At 49.3% G+C, this 23,363-nt stretch overlaps 2 protein-coding genes across 2 annotated transcripts in view; one reads left to right on the top strand and one right to left on the bottom strand.

Moving 5' to 3' along the window:
• Nucleotides 1-23,363, bottom strand: part of LOC135892833 (single-pass membrane and coiled-coil domain-containing protein 3-like) — a 178,238-nt gene that overhangs the window by 144,485 nt on the left and 10,390 nt on the right. The gene's annotated exons all lie outside the window — the stretch shown is intronic.
• On the top strand, nucleotides 7,702-8,886 carry LOC135892516 (interferon-inducible GTPase 5-like). The gene has a single exon (XM_065420309.1). It carries the CDS (start codon nucleotides 7,702-7,704, stop codon nucleotides 8,884-8,886), a length of 1,185 nt encoding a protein of 394 aa, XP_065276381.1.

Raw genomic sequence — 23,363 nt, forward strand, 5'->3', positions numbered from 1 at the left:
GTGGCCGTTCCTACTGGGCTGTTTGCCTGTGGCTGAAAAGAAATCCTTCCCTGCATTTAGCCAAGTGCAAGGCGGGGGGGGAGGATTGGCCCAGAGCTTTTCGCGTTTTGCTAGCAGGGATCTTCCCTGATACCAGCCAGGCGGTGGGGGGAGGGATAAAGCACTCATCCCAGAGAATTCATGGCGGGTGGGGGGGGGGGTGTTAGTTTGGTTCCTGCAGGGATCTTCCCTGATACCAGCCACGCGGTGGGGGGAGGGATAAAGCACTCATCCCAGAGAATTCATGGCGGGTGGGGGGGGGGGTGTTAGTTTGGTTCCTGCAGGGATCTTCCCTGATACCAGCCACGCGGTGGGGGGAGGGATAAAGCACTCATCCCAGAGAATTCATGGCGGGTGGGGGGGGGGGTGTTAGTTTGGTTCCTGCAGGGATCTTCCCTGATACCAGCCACGCGGTGGGGGGAGGGATAAAGCACTCATCCCAGAGAATTCATGGCGGGTGGGGGGGGGTGTTAGTTTGGTTCCTGCAGGGATCTTCCCTGATACCAGCCACGCGGTGGGGGGAGGGATAAAGCACTCATCCCAGAGAATTGGATGGGGGGGGGGGGTGTTAACCTTCAGCAGCAGAAAACAAGCTAACAGGAAAACTGCAGCACAACGGGCTTTGCTTGGTATGTGGGAAAGCAGGGCGCAGAAGCCTAAAGACAGTGGCTTACCATGGCAGCATGCAAGGTGAATTCTGTTGCCCCGACCTGCGTCTGTGATCTCTAGCAGCAAAGCCACAGGCACTCAATATTAAGAGGCAAAATGCGACCTTGCACAGAAATCACATGTGCTATGTAATGTGAATAGTATACACCGTGAAAGAGTATAAGCATTGTTCTGAAAAATGTATCTTTTAAAAAAATTCTCTCCTTTTTTCACTCCCTCCAGCAGGTGCAAATGTTTCAAGCCTCCCTCCTCCTTCCCGAAGGCTATCCCAGATAAGGCGTCGTAAAAAAAAAACGAGAGAAGAGATGTTTTCCGAAATCATGCAATCCACCAGGAATGAAAGAGCTCATCTGAATGAGTGGAAGGAGACGGTTTGCAAGTATAGGAAAGAAGCCAGTGACCGTGAGGACAGGAGGGACCAACGTGAGGACATGAGGGACCAACGTGAGGACAGAAGGGACCAACGTGAGGAGAGGAGAGACGCTCGAGATGAGAGGTGGCGGCAGGAAGATCAGAGGAGTCGGGAAGCAACGCTGGGGCTGCTGCGTGAGCAAACAGACATGCTCCGGCGTCTGGTGGAGCTTCAGGAACGGCTGCTGGAGAACCGAGTGCCGCTACAGCCCCTGTATAACCCCCCTACCTCCTCACCATGTTCCATAGCCTCCACACCCAGACGTGTAAGAACACGGGGGGGGAGGCTCCGTACACCCTCCCATTCCACCCCAGTGGACAGCCCAAGCAAAAGGCTGCCATTTTTTTAACCTTTTTTTACTGGGCTTTTCCTTCCCGCAGATCCTCCTCCCAAACCCCACTCAGGTTCTGTGCCGCTACAGCCCCTGTATAACCCCCCTACCTCCTCACCATTTTCCATAGCCTCCACACCCAGATGTGTAAGAACACGGGGGGGAGGCTCCGTACACCCTCCCATTCCACCCCAGTGGACAGCCCAAGCAAAAGGCTGCCATTTTCTTAACCTTTTTTTACTGGGCTTTTCCTTCCCGCTGATCCTCCTCCCAAACCCCACTCAGGTTCTCTCCCTCTTTTTATAATCAATTCATAAAGAATAAATGATTTTTAAACAATGGTGACTTTATTTCCTTTGAAAGCAAGCTGGGGGAAGGGGGAGGGTGGGTTCCTTACAGAGAATGAGTCAATAAAGGGGGCGGGTTTTCAGGAAGGATAAACAAACATAAATTTCACACTGTAGCCTGGCCAGTCATGAAACTGGTTTTCAAAGCTTCCCTAATGCGCAGCGCTTCATCGTGTGCTCTTCTAATCGCCCTGGTGTCTGGCTGCGAGTAATCAGCAGCCAGGCGATTTGCCTCAGCCTCCCACCCTGCCATAAAGGTCTCCCCCTTGCTCTCACAGAGATTGTGAAGCACACAGCAAGCAGTAATAACAATGGGGATATTGGTTTGGCTGAGGTCTGAGCGAGTCAATAAGGATCGCCAGCGACCTTTTAAACGGCCAAATGCACATTCTACCACCATTCTGCACTTGCTCAGCCTGTAGTTGAACAACTCCTGACTCCTGTCCAGGCTGCCTGTGTATGGCTTCATGAGCCATGGCATTAAGGGGTAGGCTGGGTCCCCAAGAATAACAATTGGCATTTCAACATCCCCCACGGTTATTTTCTGGTCCGGAAAGTAAGTCCCTTGCTGCAGCCGTTTAAACAGATTGGTGTTCCTGAAGACGCGAGCGTCATGAACCCTTCCCGGCCAGCCCACATGGATGTTGGTGAAACGTCCCTTGTGATCCACAAGTGCTTGCAGCACCATTGAGAAGTACCCCTTGCGGTTTATGTACTGGGTACCCTGGTGCTCCGGTGCCAAGATAGGAATATGGGTTCCATCTATTGCCCCACCACAGTTAGGGAATCCCATTGCAGCAAAGCCATCCACTATGACCTGCACATTTCCCAGAGTCACTACCTTTCGTAGCAGCACCTCCGTGATTGCTTTGGCTACTTGCATCACAGCAGCCCCCACAGTAGATTTGCCCACTCCAAATTGATTCCCGACTGACCGGTAGCTGTCTGGCGTTGCAAGCTTCCACAGGGCTATCGCCACTCGCTTCTCAACTGTGAGGGCTGCTCTCATCTTGGTATTCTGGCGCTTCAGGGCAGGGGAAAGCAAGTCACAAAGTTCCATGAAAGTGCCCTTACGCATGCGAAAGTTTCTCAGCCACTGGGAATCGTCCCACACCTGCAACACTATGCGGTCCCACCAGTCTGTGCTTGTTTCCCGGGCCCAGAATCGGCGTTCAAAGCCTATAACCTGGCCCATTAACATCATAATCTCCAAAGCACCGGGGCCCGCGGTCTCAGAGAATTCTGTGTCCGTGTCCATGTCCTCATCACGCTGGTCGCTGCGCTGCAATCGCCGCCTTCTCCTCCTCCTCGCCTCTTTTTTCTGGTCCTGTGTAAGCATAAACTCCACGAGAAAGCGCGAGGTGTTTATAATGTTCAAGACTGCGTTCTGGAGCACAACGGGATCCATGCTTGATGCAGAATGGAGTCTGCAGAGTTCACTCAGGAAAAAAGGCGCGAAATGGTTGTCTGCCGTTGCTTTCAGGGAGGGAGGGGGAGGCTGTACCCAGAACTACCTGCGACAATGTTTTTTGCCCCATCATGCACTGGGGTCTCAACCCAGAATTCCAAGGGGGGTGGAGACTGCGGGAACTATGGGATAGCTATGTAAAAGCTACCCACAATGCAACGCTCTGGAAATCGATGCTACTATGGTAGCTTGGACGCACACCACCGAATTAATGGTGCCTAGTGTGGCCGAATACATTCGAATTTACAAAATCGGTTTCCTAAATTCGAATTATATAAATTCGAATTAATCCTGTAGTGTAGACATACCCAAAGAGACTGGAAAACTTGCTGGGAGCCCTGAGGGGCATAGTGGCAGGAGTAAGGGAAGCAGTAAGTCCAGGCCTGGGGAATTCAGATCCCTGGAACAGTACCTGAAATGGTGATTTCTGAGCTGATGAAGGTGTCATTTTGGAAAATAAACAAGTGATTTAAGGACAAAAAAAAAGAAGTTAACTCTGCAGAGCCTGGAGGGGATTAAGCAGCTGAATGTTGTAAAAATGTTAGAGGCAAAGAAACAATCTGATTTAAATCATTTGACTATGAACAATGTAATGAAAGTTTAGTTTGGCCAGAAGAAGACAGGTCTGGAGCAGAGAGGTAGATCTTTGAGTCGTTAGCCTAGACATGACAGTGGAATTTGTGTTTGTAAGCAGAGTCAGAATGAGCTCTCCCCTGACATCTGGTGGTGAGCTGTGGAAAAGGACTTCAGGGGCTGATCTCGTTTGCATGGACACACCCACCCTGCCTAGCATGATGGGACTGCCTGCCAAATGGTCACTTTGGCTGCTGTGGGATCCCCAGTCTCTTTGTTATCGGGGCAGGAGTAATGAAGTGTTGTTATCCTGGTTATGTGAATCAAGGACAGTAGAACTGTACTTGGCACTTTAAGACGGAGGGCCTTGCCCTCAACTAAGTAGCATTCGCTAGGCAAGGGACATGGGTTCCAAAGACCAGTGGATTGAGAGTGAGGATGGGGATGAATATGGTCACAAGGATGGTGTTGGTAGTTTCATGGTATAAAAGCAGAGCTAGCTTTGATTCCAATAGGAGTTTTGTTATATGCTGTAGAATTGAAATCATTGATGCTTAGGTCTGAGCATTAGACTAACTTTGGGTTAGGGGCTCTGAGTGCATTAGCCCTTAGGTTTCCCTAATAAGAGTGAAATCACTAAAAGCTATGTTAAGTGTGTGTGTGGTGGGGGGGGACTGAAAATATATTGCTGAGCAACTAGCAGAACCCCCTGGAGAGGTGTTGGAGATGGGAGGGGTCTAAAGCATGTTTGTATTGTGAAGGGGACAAGCCAGCAGAGGGTGAAAGGTTAAGGTAAGTAGGAGAGGGGATCAGGGTGGTCACAAGGGAGATCAGGGTATGGGAAGGCAGAGGGAGTCAATAGGCAGACCGCAGGCCAAATCCAGCCTGCCAGATGCTTTTCAGGCTGAAGTCAATCTGGGGCTGGAGCCGTGTGGAGCTGTGCCCGCTCCCCAGTGCAGGACTCCTCCATCAAGGGGCTGGCAGTTGGGCCCGGATGCGAGGCACAGTGTGTCAGCTGCAGCTTCACTGGCAGCAGCACAGGGATGAGGAGGGGGGAGCAGCGACGTTTTGGGGGGGACGTCTCTACACACCCCCGAGGACAGCCTCATGTGTCTCCACTATGCCCTGCCCCGCCAATCAGGGAGCTATGGGGTCTGACATGCTCACTCTGCAGCCCAATCAGAGGGCAGCACTGTTGGGGCCCTAATCCAAATTCTTCTCCACTTTCTTTGGAGATGGCAGGGTCGGCGGGCCTTGGAGCCACCACTCGTGGGCCCCAGGCCTACTGGACAACCCGGCTGGTAAGTGCCCAACTGGGTCCCATGGCATCCCCTGGTGCCGAGACACCAAATGCAGCATCCCCTCCCCACAGCCCCACCCCAGCTTTGTGCCCCCCACCCCCAAGTGGTCCCCAGAGTTCCCCACCACGGCCTCATGCCCCATCACCCCCAATCAGTCCCTGGAAACTCCCCCACCCCACCCAAGTGTCCTCCCCACACCCTGTCCTTCAGGACTGGTTCCTGGAGTCCTCTCCAGCCCCACCTCCACCCCCACCCCAACTGGCCTCTTTCCCTCCCCAAGCAGCCTCCAGTCACCCGCTACTGCCACATCCCGGCCTCCCCCCATCTTCCCATGGCTGCTACATGGAGTCTCCTGGGTCCCTCCTGCTACCCATAGACTCCTTGATGGATGCAAGGGGCAGATTGGGTCATGAGGTGAAGGACTGGGAGGCACCAGGTGGGAGAGGATACATGCGCTATGGTTTCAGTAGCAGCAGGCAGCCAGCTAGGTGGGGGGCAGGAGAAGGCTCTAGGAGACACAGCGTGGCCGATGGAGTAGCTACGTAGGGATGTTCCTGTTCCCCTTATTCTAATAAAGCTCCTTGTTCAGTTCTAGCAGAGAGCATCTCTTGCTGATACTCTCCCCCATCCTCACGGATCAGGGAGGGGTGCTGGGATCTGGGAGGTCCATGTAGCAGGGGCTTCTGTGAATCCCTTTTTAGGCTCCTGACTCTCGCCAGGCATTGTATGAGCCTGGGCAGCTGACTTGGGGCTGTGAATTCACAGGGTGGCAGGTCACGTAAGTTAGGTGCTGCAATGCTGAGCCTGGCAATGCCTAACTTCCCCCTTGTGAATCCTGCCCTTCGTGCACATTCTTTGCAAAGAATCAGGACTGCAACAAAGAAATACCTGATTCCTTCATCAAGGTCTCCTGCTAATGGAAACAACCGGCAAGGTCCCAAATATTGGCAAAACTGCTTGGGCCAAAAAGGGTAGCATGTGCATACTGGCAATCACCATTAAGAAATGTTGTAAAACTGATAAGAAACGGAGACATTAAAACTACAAAGTGTTGGAACTTTTTGCGCAGATTTGGTGCAGAGCAAGTTCATATGAACAGAAAAATAACTTTTTAAAGTGTTGAATGGGTTGCCTCAACTGACTGGGGGGATTCCTTTACTAAAAAATGTATAAAATTCGGGGGTCTGATTTTTGGCTCACACACACTCTACATATGCTAATGAGGCCAAGAATGATTAGAGCTAGGTCCCCCTTCTACTTTATTTTTTAATAAAATAACTTATCAATGAATAACACATTGAAAAGTAGCCACCCTTCAACAAAAAAAATTCAAAAACAGACTTCAAAGAGAAACCTCAGAGCTGCAATTCATTTGCAAATTTAACACCATCAATTTAGGCTTGAATACTGACTGGGACTGGCTGGGTCATTACAAAAGAGATTTTCCCTCTCTTGGTATTGACACTTCCTCATCAATTATTGGGAGTGGACCACATCCACCCTGCCTGAATTGGCCTTGTCAACACTGGTTCTCCACCCTTCTCTTTATGGAGGACCACCGAGAGCGGGTTCGGGCCCCGGTGAAAAAAATTTTCCGGGCCCCCCAGCAAGGGCGGACCGGCTAAACAGGGCCAACGAGAGGGGAGGAAGCTGGGGAAGCTGGGCCTGGAATTTTTTCGGGCCCCTCAGCAAGGGCGGACTGGCTAAACAGGGCTGACGAGAGGGCGGGGGGAAGCCGGGCCCCGGGCCCCCTTCCGGACTGCCATGCCCCCGTAATTTGTACCGGCTTCCCCCCCTCCCTCGTCGGCCCTGTGTGCCAGTATATATCTATGCCTGTATTTGTAATTTTCACTCCATGCATATGGAGAAGTGGATTCTTTCACAAAAGCTTATGCCCAAATAAATCTGTTAGTCTTTAAGGTGCCACCGGACTCCTCGTTGTTTTTGTGGATACAGACTAACACGGCTACCCCTGATTCTATGTAGTACATGATTACAAACTAAAAGCAACAAATCCACTTTCTGTACATGTCCCTGTGGCCTCTTTCAAAGCAATCCCTGTAGGGTGGTATTGGAATTGCTGTGAAGCACCATTCCACTGGAGCTCTTTGGTAGATCATTTCCCTGCAGCTCAGCTGGGGTGGAGGGAAGAGATCCAGGATTGAGCCGGCAGGTTCACTGCAGTTCATCAGCTGGTCATGGTAGGGACAAGCTGCAATGTGTGTATGGGAATGTTTTGAAAACACAGTGTACTGAGCAGGTGGGTTTGAACTGAACTTTAGCTGTTGCTTTTCCCCCTTTAATTGAATCAAACATCCCAGAGCATCTGCCATTGCTAAAGGCTGGGTGTTTGCTTCTAGGAAAATCAGCCTGTGTTAAACTTTATTACAACCTCATATGGTTAAAATTGATGTCAAAATGAACCTTTCCCCAGCCAGTCGCAGGTTCTGAAGGAAAGGGGTTGATCTGGTTTATCCTGATAAAAATAAATCACTGGAATTTTTCTTTTCCTTTTTTTAAGATCAGTGATAAGAACAACTGAGCCACCACCAAAGGCTGCCATGGCTGGTAGACTCTCCAGAAGGGAAATTGAAGAACTGGAAGCCATTGTTGAGAGAGGAAACCTCACGGCAGCAGCTGCTGAACTTCAGGAGAAGCTGAAATCATTAGAAAACACCCCACTGGACATCGCCATCACGGGAGAGTCAGGTGCAGGGAAATCATCCTTCATCAATGCCATCCGGGGCCTGCATGATGATGATGAAGGAGCTGCTAAGACTGGGGTGACACAAACAACAATGGAGCCAAAGGCTTATCCACACCCCAGACTCCCAAATGTAAAACTATGCGACCTGCCAGGAATTGGGACACCGAGGTTTCAGGCAGACAAATACCTTAATCAGGTAAAATTCAACAACTACGACTTCTTCATCATCGTCAGTGCTACGCGCTTCACTTCCCACCACACCACCCTGGCCCGCGAGATTCACAAGATGGGGAAGAGGTTTTACTACGTGCGCTCCAAAGTGGATATTGACTTGAATGCTGAAAAAAGGAAAAAGAATTTCAACGAGGCGAGAACGCTGCAGAAGATCAGGGAGGACTGCATAAAGAACCTGAGAGAAGCAGGTGAGGCCTCCCCGCGGGTTTTCCTGCTCTGCAGCTGGGAATTGGCCAACTATGATTTCCAGCTCCTGCAGGAGACCCTGGAGAATGACCTGGATGATCAGAGGAGACACGTTTTCATCCTGGCCATGCCCAACATCTCGGCAAAGATCCTGGAGAAGAAAAAGGCTGAACTGCAGGAGCATATTTGGGCCGTGGCCCTATTGTCATGCGCTATTGGTGCTCTTCCTGTTCCAGGCGTCTCTCTCGTCTGTGATGTAGCCATCTTGGTTTTTCACATGAAGAGTTACTGCATGGCCTTTGGCTTGGATGATGAGTCTCTCACTAGACTGGCTCAGCAGGTTGACAAGCCTGTTGCAGAGCTGAAATCTGTTATCAAAAAGTCTCCACTGGCCTCAGCCATAACAGAACGGTTTGTACTGTCCCTGCTTTCCACATCTGTATATGGAGCACTGATGGTGGTGGAACTTATTCTGAATTTTGTACCAGGCCTTGGCTCCCTGGCAGGGGCGGGGATTTCTTTTGTGACCACGCGCTACATGCTGCAGAGCTTTCTGGATGAGGCTGCAGAAGATGCTCAGAAAGTTCTGACCAAGGCTCTTGAACCCAGAGCTGAATAGTCCATATAATAGCACCAAGACCGGCTATGCATGCCCATAGAAAACTAGACACACCTGGCCCAGCCCTGTCAGAATCTCTAGACGTGGGTGAGCCCAGCAAAAACAAAACGACACCCTAAACCAACAAACAGCAGAGAGACCGACCAGATCAGATCAAACAGGATTCTGGTGAATCAAAAGCTTGTCTCTTCCACCAACACTATATGTCAGGTTAGATGGTTTCTTTTCAGGCAAAACTAACTGGAATGGAGCTGGTCTCTAAACTAGGAGAAATGTTCTGAGAAGAAGACGATGCCCCAGTATCTCTGCTCAGCTCACTCACTCTGGCCTCATGTGAAACAGAGTCTGTAAGAAACCCCTTTGAAGTCTGGTACAACTGCGTCTTCAGGGCTAGATCCATGAAAAGGAGTTAGGTGCCATTTTAACTCCCCAAGTCCAGCATGGGGCACCCTGGGCATTCAAAAAACCACCGCTCAGCTTCCACCTGACCCTGTAGGTGCCTAAAGTCCCTCGACAGCTACATTTCCACCATTATAGCCCCCAGGTGCCTACGTTTCTGCCAGTGAGCAGGCACACAGCCGCATCACACCTGGGAACCTGCCTCACGCCGACACCCCAGAGGGTTCCATTCCCTCATCTGTCTGGCCTGCAGGGCCTGATCCAGGAGTGTTCTCAGGACACACCTAACCCCACACAAAATGGATGGAGCGGGAGGTGGTTGTCAGGACTCAGGACCTGCAGCAGAGCAAGTCTCTGGGTAACCTAATGAGCACAGTCAGCCTGTAGCAGGCTGCCTAATTGGCTCCACGGCCTGATTGGCTGGAAGAGTCAACAGAGCAGCTCTTCAGTCCAGCAACAGCAGCAGATCAGCAGCTGCTCAGAGCGTTCACCCGCGGCTGAGATGGCTCCTGCTCATTCCAAGCCTTGCTCCTGCCTTGGACCCAGCCTTGCCTCACGCCAGGTAACCTGGTTCTGACCCTCGGCTCCAATTCCTGACTCCTGCTCTGAGCCTGGGCTCTGATTCCTGGCTACTGATGCCTGCTCCAACCACTAGGCCTGATCCTCCTCTAACTGCTGGGCACGACCACCCATGTCCCAGTCACTGACAGTGGTGGTGCCTCTCTAACTGTTTAGTGCTTCAAGCACTCTCCTGGGTGGGAAAATCCAAGTTGAAATCCTCTCTCCACATGGGGGGAATTCACGGTGTACTAGACGGATTAAAATATTTTGATGAAATGACGTTAAATTGAGAAGGAAAGTCAGCTAGAAGTTGGTAATGCTTTGGGCAAGACACTGTGAACATTATGACAGGGTTTGCCGAGGGGTGCTCCTGTTAGGAAAACAAAGGGGTTGCATTCGTATTGATTTTTTTAATTAGTGATAAAATTAAGAAGTAAGATAATATTTGCCATCAAGCGCGCTCATGTTACAACAAATATGTGAAATACACCTGGGCTGGGAGAGGCAGGAAATAAAAGGGGTAGAAACTGAAAAATGTCTGATAAGAACAGTTGGTCACGGAGTTAAATAATCAGAAATGTAGCTACTGGATCAATGCGGCACAGGCCCAGCTCAGCCACACACAGAGATCCTGCCACAATTGTAAAATAAGGAGACCAGGATGGCAGGTTTATCGAGCTGTCCCAGCCTGCCGGAGAACAACAGTTCAAGTGACTCCATGGTCCTGCAGAGTGGACTGTTCCAACACGTTTAAAGAGCATCAAAGAATGTGGCGAGACTTTGTATAAAACTCCATTTGAAAGTTAAACTGGACATTTCAGCAGCCAGCAAAGTGCCGAGGGCCAACGGCAGCTTGGCCAGCATAGCGTGCAATGGTGATCGGAGTGCATTGCAAGAGGGGCCCATGGAAAGCAATTTGTGAAAGGAGGTTGCTGAGCGGAGCTGAGCAGCAGGTGTTCACTGGCTGTCCCAAGATGGTCGTACTTCTGGCTATGGCCTAATTGTCCTACACAACCTGATGTGACACCAGGAGTTTTGCACAAAAGAGACTGGAATTTGACACCCCCATGTAAGAACTCAAAAGACATGGTTGGGTGGCGAGAAGACACAAGTCTCATTTTGGTTGGACATTTCCAGCCTTCATCACAAGCATGGGTCATCATTTGATTGGTCCATGCCAGCTTCTCCCAGAAAAAGAACCAAGTTGAACTCACAGCAGAAAGGGGATAAAATGGCCTGTCTCCTTCAGCACATCACTTCCTGAAAGCCAAGAAAAGGAGAAGACTGGAATTCTGGCTGGCCACCCGGGAATCCTCGCTCCTGGTGACATTAAGTACCCTCAGTTAGGCACCTTTAACTCTCTCTCTCTCTCTCTCTCTCTTCCAGAGTTATAGCTTGTGCCCTTGTTTTGATAAAGTTTGTAAAGTAGCTTTTAAATAGTGTAACCCTTCTGCCGGTCTGAGTTGGCAGCAACAAGGGCCGGGTTCAGTATCTAGGGGTTCCGTTTCAATAACACAAGGCAAAACCAGCTCGAGCCCCCACCCAGTGACCTGGGACAATTACATATCACCCCTCTGGGTGCCTCTAAGCGGCAATACTTCCCCTCTCGCAAGCACGGGGTCTGAGTGTAGCAAAATCCTTTTAATAAAGGAGGGAAACAACGCGGCATTATGTTTGGAAAACACCACAAACAGGGTTCATAGCAGAAACCATGAGCAAAAGACCGACCCCCAAGTAAGTTTGGCAGTATCCTTTTCCCCTCAGGGTCTTAAGTCCAGCAACCCAAGAAATCACCCAAAATCCCAAAAAGTCCAATACCCCAAAAAGTCTCATGGGTCCAGCAACCCAAAAAGCACCCAAAACTCCAACAACCCAAAAGTCTCTGTCCCTGGTCAGTGCAGCCCCAGAGTTCAAAATTTTATCTGCAGAGTTTTACCTCCCACCTGGGGGGAGGGCGCACCGCAGTGTTAAGGGGCACCTTACATGGTCCAAGGCCAACCACACACTCACCCCTCCATGGGGTTCTGCTGTGAGCACAATTCCACAAACTGCTCCACTCCACCAGCTGTCACACAAACTGCACCAGTCAGCAACATATCTTCAAGCCCCCCCCCCATCACTCAATGATTTCACTTCTTAGCAATTTTAGCTCTTTAGTGATTTCAGCTTACAGTAGGAGAGCCACAGTGCAGATACACCATTGGCCCAAAGTGCATTTAGTTCAGCAGTCTGTACTAGACTTCTCATAGAATTAAAATTAGATCTGATAGTCCACAATGGAGAAGAAGAGAGAGGGGGAGTACAATCAATGGCTCAGACACTTAACAGCCAGCCCACCCCATCATCTCCAATTCCCCCCTTCACTGGGTTTTGGAACCCATGTCCCTTGTCTAGTGAGTGCTACTTAGTTGATGGCGAGTCCCTCTGTCATAAACAGTTCCATTGTCCTTGATTCACATAGTCAGTGTAACAATACTTTATTCTTCCTGCTCCAATTAGAGAGAAACTGGGGATCCCACAGCAGTCAAAGTGACCATTTGGGGCTGCTGTGGGCTCATGCTAGGCGGGGTGGGTGTGCCTATGCAAACAAGATCAGCCCCTGAAGTTTTTTTCCACAACTTGCCACAATTCACCACCAGATGTCAGGGTACATCCCCCATAGTTAATAGCTGCACACTGCCTGTTGAGTTCTAGGTGTATACAGACATAAAATAAAACTATGTGTGAAAGCCTCTTGAACTGCATGCAGCCTGTCATAAAAATATAGGTGTTCTTCTTAGGTGGTTAAGAGTGTTTATCAGATCCTGAATTAATATAACTGGTTTGAGTATTGGTTAAAAGGGATAACTACAACAGATCCATTGGGAAGGACACTATGGTGGATTGGCATGTGAGGAATTGCTCAAGTTGTTTTATGCATTAATATAGATTATCAGGGTTGGAAGGGACCTCAGGAGGTCATCTAGTCCAACCCCCTGCTCAGAGCAGGACCAATACCCACTGTTGAGTCAAGCAACAGTGGAGATTTTAACTAATGGGCTTGAGTGTTTTCCTTCTGCTTTAAGGGACTCAGTCAAAATTCCAAACAGTCACCTTCGCAGGATAATTGTTGAATAGGGATTTTAGGTGTATACAGACATAAAATAAAACTATGTGTGAAAGCCTCTTGAACTGCATGCAGCCTGTCATAAAAATATAGGCATTCTTGTTAGTTGGTTAGGATTGTTTACCAGTTTACCATATTCTAAGCTAATATAACTGGCGTGAGTATTGGTTAAAAGAGGTAACTGCAACAGATCCATTGGGAAGGGGATTGGTGGATTGGCATGTGAGTAATGGCTCAAATTTTCTTATGCAATGGTGCACCACCTTAAAATCATAGAATCATCGAATATCAGGGTTGGAAGGGACCTCAGGAGGTCATCTAGTCCAACCCCCTGCTCAAAGCAGGACCTAATCCCAACTAAATCATCCTAACCAGGGCTTTGTCAAGCCTGACCTTAAAAACCTCTAAGGAAGGAGATTCCACCACCTCCCTAGGTAACCCATAAAAATAACAGGAGTACTTGTGGCACCTTAGAGACTAACAAATTTATTAGAGCATAAGCTTTCGTGGGCTACAACCCACTTCTTCGGATGCATCCGAAGAAGTGGGTTGTAGCCCACGAAAGCTTATGCTCTAATAAATTTGTTAGTCTCTAAGGTGCCACAAGTACTCCTGTTATTTTTGCGGATACAGACTAACACGGCTGCTACTCTGAAACCTAGGTAACCCATGTTAACCTTGTTACACAGGAGGACCATATAAACCTAAGCACAACCTTGTGTGGGCCAAAGAGATTCTACATATTTTAATAAGATTTAAAGTCACCTGTATTGATTTACATTTTTAGGTCAGCTTGTTTTGTATGTATTTAGCTAGAAACAGCCTATATACAGCATTGTCTATTTACACACTTGTGTAAACTAAAATGATGTAAATATGATGCTAAAATGCTAATGAATTGGCCGTTAGTATATTGTGTTGAAGCAGGCCCCGGACCTTATGAAATGCTGCACGAGCCATAGGTTGGGCACCCTTATGCAGCAGCCTGGAATTGTTTTGCATTGTTGAGTCAAGTACCGGTTTAATTGTTGTATAGGAATTTCGCTGCTTTCTGTTATAGATGTGTTATGTGCTTCTTAAAACCTGGATGATTAGCGTATTGACCAGTTTTTCCAGTTTCTCTCAGTCCAATCATAAACCAGTGCCACTTTGCGTTCTTTTATAATCTTTGCGGTTGATAAGGGTAGCCAATAAAAGTGTAAAATCAAATCAAAGAGTCCTTACCTTTCGTTAAGAAGTCAATATCCAAAGACCCCTAAGACAGACGATTTGGGTAATCAGCTGAGCAATTAACTTAACCAAGGTTTTATTTGATACCTTCCTTTCTTGCATGTTCCGGGAGGGAAACACACTCTGTGCATCACTCTAACTGGCCACCAGGTGCCAGCACAATAGGGTGCTGATCCCAGCCCAGGTGAATGCTACCTCACTAGTGATAATTAGTGATAAAGGGGCAAGGGGTGTATCCCACACCCTGAGGCTGAGAGGAGCAGAGTTTGACGGAAATCCCTGCACAGGGCTCCCCCTTACAGCCCAGGCCTGGGGGCACGGTGTGTGGCTTTGCTGCCCTGTCTCCCTGCACAGACTCCCTCCTTCAGACAGCCCATGGGGCCAGCCGCCAGCCTGGGCTGAGGTGGGGTTTGTGCAAAGCCACCCGGTGCTGACTGACCCCTGGCTGAGCAGACGTGGTGACTGGGCTGCGGAGACCCTGATGGGCTGCAGGGGCAGCCGAAAACAGAGCTAGCCCCTCTCCCTTCCTCGCCAGGGCCCACTGGGGTGACACATCAGGGGTTCCCAGACACTGGCCATGGCTGGGCATCCTCCCCTCCCTGTCTCTCCGGGGCCATCCATGTCCACCCCGGAAAGGCCCAGCCACCCCCTCAGCCCCTGGCAAACAGCCAAGCTGCCCCCTCCTCCCTCCAGAGGGTGAAATCTCCTGCCCCATTCCTCCCCTCCCCCTCCCTGCCTTATCCAGACAAGCGCTAGCTCAGCGCCATACCAAGGGTCTTTGTACCCTGCCCCGGCTGCTGAGCCAGGCGTGTTGGTGATGGGAGCAGCCGTGCTGTGAGCTACCTGTCCCCCTTCCTGGGTGAACGTCTCTCCCAGGGATGTTATTTCTGTCACACGGAATTTACATTGATTCGTTTATCTCTAGCCCTGTGGCTTTGGCTGCTCAGAGCCTCTGGTCAGGCTCTTCTGCTGTTTTTCTTCACATCCAAGTGCCACCTTACAACCCACTATAACATCAGCAAAGTGCTGTGCGCTCCAGTGAAACACCTGCAGTGCTGAGTACCAGGCAAGCGGCAGGCTGCAGAAACAGGGTGTGTGGGACGTGCGCTCCGTTTTCCTGAAGGCACCTGCCAGACCCCTGCTGGCCCATCCAGCCTGGAATAATATCTGGTATGAGCCATGCTCCCCAGCATTCCTCCCCTTGGAGGTCGGGGGAAATGTTCCCCTATTACCTACTGAATTTTGGGGTCTGTACGAGGCGAAGGGTCCCATCTTCCTTTTCTACACTGCCCAATGGCTGTACCCACTCTGCTGGTTCTTCTGCCCACTCTGTGGTTCCCAGAGCACCAGGTCCATCCAGCTCTTGTTTGTTAGGGGGAGGGGAACGTTCCTAGGGGCATGAATTGTGGGGTCATTGGGCTCTTTCTGCTCTATTCTGTGCTCTGCTGAGAGCGTCCCAGACCTAAGAGATGTCCTCAGATTCCTCCTCAATTGTCGCAGCCTTCCAATGAGTGCACCCTCTTGTGGAGACCAAGGGCTTTGTCCTACACGCTCCTGTGCTCCTTTCCCAGGGTGATCGGAGGCATCTGTAAGGGCAGAGTGCTAGTCTGTGTGTCATTGGCGAGCTGGGGCAGCATTCAAATAGGGCAGAGTAAAGGTTGTCTTGCATGGGTGGTGTGGATCTTAGCTCTTTACTTCCTGGATTTCAAAGGTCAAAAATTAGCCGCTCTCCGCATTCTGGAAGGGCAGAGGGTAGCTCTGGGGAACTTTAACTTGGTGCTAACAAAGATTTGGGGCTGTGGAATTGCCTTGTTTTTTTTTTTAAGTAATTTTTGAGCATCCCCATGTTTCACACCCCAGTTCTCCCCATCCACTGCCTCTGGCACGTTGGCAGTGATGCCTGGCCACAGAACACACTGACTTCACTGCCCCTGACATAAGTGTCTTATAATGTAGTTTTTGATTCTTTAATGATCTGTTGAGATTTATAATCCTACACCACCTACAAACAAGCTTGAAATTTACACCCTGCTGATTCCTATGGAGAGTCATTATCTTCATATACAAAGAAGGGCCAGAGTTAAAGTAGATCCCAACACTGACTAGTGTGTCAAAGGGTAGGTTTAGATCAGAAGATGATTCAACCAGAAGCTCAGAAAAAAAATATGAATAAGTCTCTACAACAATTACTGTCCTGTTAATCACATATTTGGAAGCCACATTAAATATTATTTAACAAGATCTGTTACTAATGCTGTCTTGTAACACAGGGCTGGTCTACACTGGGGGGGGATCGATCCAAGATACGCAACTTCAGCTCAGTCGAAGTATCTTGAATCGAATTACCTGGGGTCCAGACGGCGCGGGATCGACGGCCGCGGCTCCCCCGTCGACTGCATTTCAGCCGCTCGCTCTGGTGGAGTTCCGGAGTCGATGGTGAGCGCGTTCGGGGATCGATATATCGCATCTTAAAGAGAGGCGATATATCGATCCCGGATAAATCGATTGCTACCCGCCGATACGGTGGATAGTGAAGACGTACCCACAGTGTAACAGGGGTCACGACTGGTGGTTACCATGTTGTATGAGGCATCAGGACTCCTGGGTTCTAGTTGTGACTCTGCCCCGACTTCCTGTATGACCTGCACCTCCAAAGGTCTCTGCTCCTTTGCACAGAAAACAAGGATGAACAGAAACAGATGAGTGTCCTGAGGCCTCCTCAGAAAGGAGGATTTCAAAGCACGTCACAAACACTCCTGGAAGTGCTGTACCTACGGAGTGCTGTCTTATTTCAATATCAATCGATTGTTACTGGAATTAGACGTCCCAGGGTTTTGTTTGTTTGTTTTTAATAATAGTTATTTTTCTAACAACATGTCAAAGTCTCTCATGTCCATCTCGATACCAATTCATAACGTTACCTCAGATTTTAGGGCTATTTGATTTACTTTCAAAAGTAGCTTTTAGTTTCCTATTTTTATTAATTGTTTTTATATATGTGAGGGTTTGATCCTTAACTGGTGTAAGTGAGCCTGGCTCCATGGACTGCCCTGATGTGCTGGGCCTTAAATTTTTCTCTGAAAAATGCTCTTCTCCCTTCCCTGGTGAGAGGAAGCCCTGTTTGGTGTGTGGGCTACACTTTAAAAATGATTCTAGTATGAGAGGAAACATTTCCCCAAGGAAAAATTCTCTCAGCAGGACCTAAAATTGGTCAGTTACTGAACTAATCTAATCTCATCCCACAGCCGTCTCCACCTGGGCCAAGAACACCTGATCTCCATCTCTCAAGTACTTCTGCCCTTTGTCAGCTGCATTTTCCCACCACACGATAGCTTATTTGGCTGCTTGTGGATGGAGCTGAGGCAGATCAGAATCAAGGGATTAACTCAAACCCTTTATACAAACCTGCCCTGCGTCCTTCTACCCACTGTTGTCCTTCATCTCCACGTAGGAGAAACCCTGCAATGGGCAGCGATCTGAGCTTCTGCCATGATGATCTCCCTGATCCCCGGTCCCAGTGCATTTGAGACATAACTGGAGTCTGGATGAGGCTTGAATTTCTAATCACCATAGGACGATATTTGTAACTGGGCTGAGGGTCAGCACAAAGGCCGATGCTCCAGCTAAGTTGCACTTAAAGCCTACTTTGAAGGTTTAAATGGTGCACAGACCTTGCAATGTCCACTCTCTCTGGGGTGAATTTGAAGCCGTAGGGCCTGATAGAAAGCCCAGCCAATTCATTGGGATGACTCCCTTTGATTTCAATGGGGTTGGCTCAGACCCATTGGGGTGGAGGTGCTGAGCTCACAGAATCAAGGCTGTCTCCTTCCTGGGAGTCACAAGGGAGAATTCCACCATTACAGCGCACTGAGGATGTTGCAGCAGCCGTAGGTTTTTTGATGGAAAATAATAATTCATCAAAACCAAAACTTTTTAGAGAACTGGCGCGGTTTAAACATGGTCAGCCAGGGGTCTCAGCTCCACAATGGGGTTTCTGGTCATAGGGAAAGAGGATGGAGAGAGACACCCCCTCCCCCCACAGTAGCCCCGTGCTTAGGGAACCCACCTGACATGTGGGAGTCACAGGTCCAAGGTCCTGTTCTGCCTGACTCACGGCAGGGTATTGAACCTGGACCTCCCAGATCCCAGAGGAGCGGTGTAGTGATCCGGCTGTTGGCTGGTACAGGGACTCTGTGTGTCGCTCTCTGGTTTGTTTGTTAGTTTTTGTGAAAATTCTGAAGTCTCAGTTTTGTCCCGATAAGAAATGAAACAAAATGCTGAACTCTTGAATTTTTTGGAAAATGAATTCTTGCATTCCGGCCAGCCCCACTCATCTCCAATGAGGTCAATGGAATGACACCAGGCCTGAATTTGGCCCGTAATGTTTTTAAATGAAAGGACCCTGCAGGGTGTAACTTGCCTGTCATGTTAGGAGAGGCTGAGAAAAGACCCATATAAACAGTGAGTAAAACAATGACATCAGCGTTGGAGGAGTTACCCGTTAATGAATTGTGGTTGGTAACTAGCGTGGACATCATACACAAAGGTGCTTCAGACCCTCCACGTGCTGTAAGACACCATATAAAAGCACAAGCAGCTCAGGGCTTTTCTAACAACTTCCCTTCGTGTCTTCTCCTGAGTGAACTGGGTAAGTCAGATTCGACTCCTTCACGTTACAACTATCGAAATGTGCTGTTTCATAGTTGAAATTTAGGGCTGAATCCCACAGAGACCTTTTCCAGTTCTTAGCAAACTCCCAGGGTTCTTCTCCTAAAAGAATTATTTTGGGGTTACCCAGTAGCAGGCATTGGTGAACACAGGCTTTGTAAGTGAAGAGTTTAATTTCAAAGGGATTTGGATGCCGTATGTACATTAATTTTGAGGGCACTGGGATATTCACATCTCTGCAATAGCTTTGAAAATCTCAGCTCCAAAGTATCTTGATTCTAGCCAAGACTGAAGTGGGTATTTTAAAAAACTCTACAGCTGTTCATTTGGCTACAGTGGACACAGACGTATTTCCAGTGACTGAGGATTTAACTTCAACTGTTTCATAAAACTAAAGAGCTCAGCTTTCATCTTCTCAGCCGGAGTGTAACAGTGTTGCGGTGTTCAGCTGAGGATGTCTGGCTATGATTTGCTAAGGGGGCTAAAGATGTAAGTACTTCTCAATCTGAAAGAGGACCCTACACACACACGCGTGCACACACACACACACACACACACACACACTCACACACACACACACACAGAGTCTATCAGTGTTATTGAGTTTATAGTATTAGTGTCTGAAGCTGGATGGGGAGTTGGGAGCTGCTGGGTTGCAGGCTCAGAAAGCAGCGTGCATGGAGACGAGAGGTGACGGGATGAGGATGATGCACAAGCTCCAAGCAGTGGGGATCCCTAGGAAAGGTCACCAAGGCAGATTTTACAGGTGAAATGCACTTCATGGGCACAGCCCAGTGGAACAGGGAGGTTGCTTGGTGACTTCACGGAGGGAGATGAGAAGAGATCCCGGCGGCTGGTTCGGAGGCAGGCAAAGGGTGAATGGAGCAAGAGGATTCGGAGGAGGAAATATGAGCAGAGAAGAAGCCAGGAACTAGCTGACGGGGTCGTCATCACTCTGCTCCCTCTGTCTCTGTGTCTCGGTGCCTACATGGGTCACATCACAATAATATTCCAGCTTTGAATCTCTTAATCCATTTTCCCTTGTGCCTACCAGGTACTCGACTCCCTACCACGTGTTTCAGGTGTACCTCCATCGCAGAGAGATGGCCTGCTGCTCACCCTGTGTGTGTGTGTGTGTGGGGGGGGGGTGTACCCACAGCCGTGTGTTAACAGCTCCATCGACTCCTGTTCTACAGGGTTTGGTGGTTCTAGAGCACTGATCTACCCTGCTCCAGCGGCGGTGACATTTGGGGGGCAACTCTCACCTCTCACTCTGAGCACACCGTCGTGGGATCCTCAGGAGGACCTGGCATCGGGAGCTTGTCTGGTTATGGGGGTTACAGGTGGAGCCATGAGTAAAGCTGATGGAGCTGTGGGCCGTGTTAAACCCAGCAGGGTTTTGTGTGTGTGGTTTTTGTTTTTTCCTTGTTCAGTTTGTAGAGGCTGGTAGAGGGCAGTGTGCTGTGAGAGAAGCAGAGCCCTGATTGGGGGCGGGCTTCCCTGATTAGGGGAATTATAAAGGCAGCCAAACCATCAGCCAGCAGCACAGGTGCGGCAAAGAGAACTGTAAAAGGGGGAGTTTGAATGGCAGTTCTGTCGGAGGAGAAGGGAGGAACAAGCCCCTGGTCTTTAGGGGCAGTGAGAATTTAGGCAGGAAGGCTATGACAGGTACAGAGGCAGCAGCGGCAGTGACTGAAGCCATGGAAGAGACAATGAAGATGACCGGATATGGGAGCTGTGGGATGTATATGATGCTAGAGCGAGTAGCTGAAAAGAGCTTGTCTGTACTAAGTGCTGCTTGACAGACCTGATGGAAGAGAAGGTCCGAGGCTTGGAGATGCCGGTGGAAACTGTAACGGAGAGCACAGGCTGGGTGCTCTGGAACCACTTCGAATGAAGTTCAGACAGGCCCCTCTTGCCGTGTGACACCCTGCAGGGCACACTCTCGCTAGGACAAGCCTCCTTGGCTTCAGCATCTCCTGGGTCTGACCCCAGAGTGTTCAGCCCCCTGTTCTCACCGTGAGTTCCCTGCAGTGGATCTGCCTGAATGGGACACCTGGGGAAGCCTCCCACGCCCCACAGGGGCCGTGCACCCCAAACTCACAGTCAGCAGTGACTCTCAGCCAGCAAGGTAAAACAGGAGGGTTTGTTAGCAATTGGGAACACAGCATAGAACAGATCTTCTTAGCACAGAAATTAGGAACATTCAGCAAAGTCCATCTTGGGGGAATCCAGCACCCAGAGCCCTGGGCTCTTCCCCCGAGTCCCAAAACAGGAAACTGACTTGCTTCTGCAGCCCAACCTCAGACATGCCCAGATGCCCCTCCTCCGTCCTTTGTCTCTTTCCCAGACCAGCAGGTCACCTGGCCTCCACCTCTCTCTGTGTTCTCCAACCCGGCCATCAGTTCCTAGGATACAGAATATCAGGGGGTAGCTGTGTTATTCTGTATCCACAAAAACAACGTGGAGTCCGGTGGCACCTTAAAGACTAACAGATTTATTTGGGCATAAGCTTTCGTGGTAAAAAAAAACCACTTCTTCAGATGCATGGAGTGAAAATTACAGATACAGGCATAGATATACTGGCACATGAAGAGAAGGGAGTTACCTTACAGGTGGAGAACCAGTGTTGACAAGGCCAATTGAGGCAGGGTGGATGTGGTCCACTCCCAATAACTGATGAGGAAATGGCAATACCAAGAGAGGGAAAATTGCTTTTGTAGTGAGCCAGCCACTCCCAGTCCCTATTCAAGCCCAAATTGATGGTGTTAAGTTTGCTAATGAATTGTAGTTCTGCAGTTCCTTCCCACTTCCCACTGTTTCCTCACTTCCCACCTCTTTTTTTCTTATTGAAAAACATCTGCAGTCAGAGGCCTTCTTTTTAAAAACTTCCCCTTATTTCATTACTTATTCTTTGAACCAGACTTCATTCCTTTAGGCCTTAAAACTCATTATTTCAAGCCCTTCCTCCCACTAGCTAGTCAGGGCCTTTCATTAAAACACACACATATTTTGTTCTTAACCAAACTTAAGCTAACGCTAATTCTTTAACCAATTAATTAATTTTTTTGGATCTTACAAGGTCATTGAAAATCTGGTGAAGCCGGGGGAGGAGGGGGGGTCTCTTACCAGACTTCCCATCTCTCCTACACATTTGTATAGTTCGCTCTTTTGCCCTTGATAATGACTCTTAAAATACCTGCCAACTCTTTTTTCCCTCAGACTTGCTCCCCACGGGATCTTACCTGCCAAGGCTCTGAGTTTGCTGAAGTTTGCCTTCTTGCAGTCCACTGTTTTTATTCTACTGTTTTCTCTCCTACCAGTCCTTAGGATTGTAAGCAAGGTTTGCATGAGCTTCCCCGTGACAGCTAGGGATGAGCTGGGGAGGTGGGGGGAAGCTTCAGGACCAGACTGTATTTACATGAACACACGCACTCCTGCTAGGTATCCAGCAGACAGAGCTGGGTGCCAAAGTGATCAACTTTGACTGGTGTTGGGTTACAAATCACTTCAGTGCAGGAGTCAGGAAATGTTGTTATCCTTCTTGTGTGAGCAAAGGGCAGCAGAACTGCGCTTCGCCTGTCCTGATTGAGGGGTTCACCCTCGGCTGAACTGAACTCGCTAAGCAATAGGTTTGATGCCAGCCCCAAGTGAGATGGGGAATGTAGGAATGGGTGTTTTGTTTTGATTTGATTGGAGGGGTGGGTGCCGCAGAAGAGTTGGGTGTGCTATTAACTTCTACCTTTCCAGGGTTTAAAAATACAGCTAATTAATCTCCATTGAGAAACTTTTGTTTTGTTAAGTGAGCAATAGTCAGGTGTAAGTGCTGCTTAGGTCTGCTGTGGAAGAACTGCCAGCCTGCGTTAGCAGTGAGGTTCCCCCACTCACAGCTGGATCACTGACACCTGGGTGGAAACTCAAGAGACTGAAGTGGCAGCAGAAGATGATGGTGTGGTGAGTGGCAACTGTGAGCAGCAGTGAAACTGTTGCTTGATGTTTCTCCACCTCCCCTCTGGGTGGGAGGTGGTCTCCTGAGAATGCACCTTGGGACTCTGGGTCTCGTCTGACCAAGGACAGCACCTGTGAGAGGGAGGGAGAGGGGAGTAGCGTGTTAAAGGGCCATTTGTTTGTTGGACTTTCATACCACAAGATGAGAAACCGAGGCAAAGGACACTGCCCCCAAAGGACTTTGCTCATGCTCAGATGTGTTTGAATCATGGGTCTGGTGTTTTCCCAAATTAATCCCAGGTTCCTCCCCCTTTCTATTAAAAGTTTTCTCTGCTATACACAGGCTCAGTGCTCGTGAGTGGGGAAGTGCTGTCTCTTGGACATGCCCAGGGGTGGCATTTAATTTTCCCAGATCACTGGGTGGGGGTTGGAGCTGGTTCTGTGTTGTGTTGTTAAGAGGGACCCCTGGATACTGAGCCTGGCCCTTGTTGGTGCTGACTCCACCTGGCAGGAGGGTCACAGAATCATGAACTCTTATCATTTCATGGTCACCTTCATCCAAGCT

Source organism: Emys orbicularis, chromosome 20, assembly GCF_028017835.1.
Source record: "Emys orbicularis isolate rEmyOrb1 chromosome 20, rEmyOrb1.hap1, whole genome shotgun sequence".
Taxonomy (NCBI): domain Eukaryota; kingdom Metazoa; phylum Chordata; order Testudines; family Emydidae; genus Emys; species Emys orbicularis.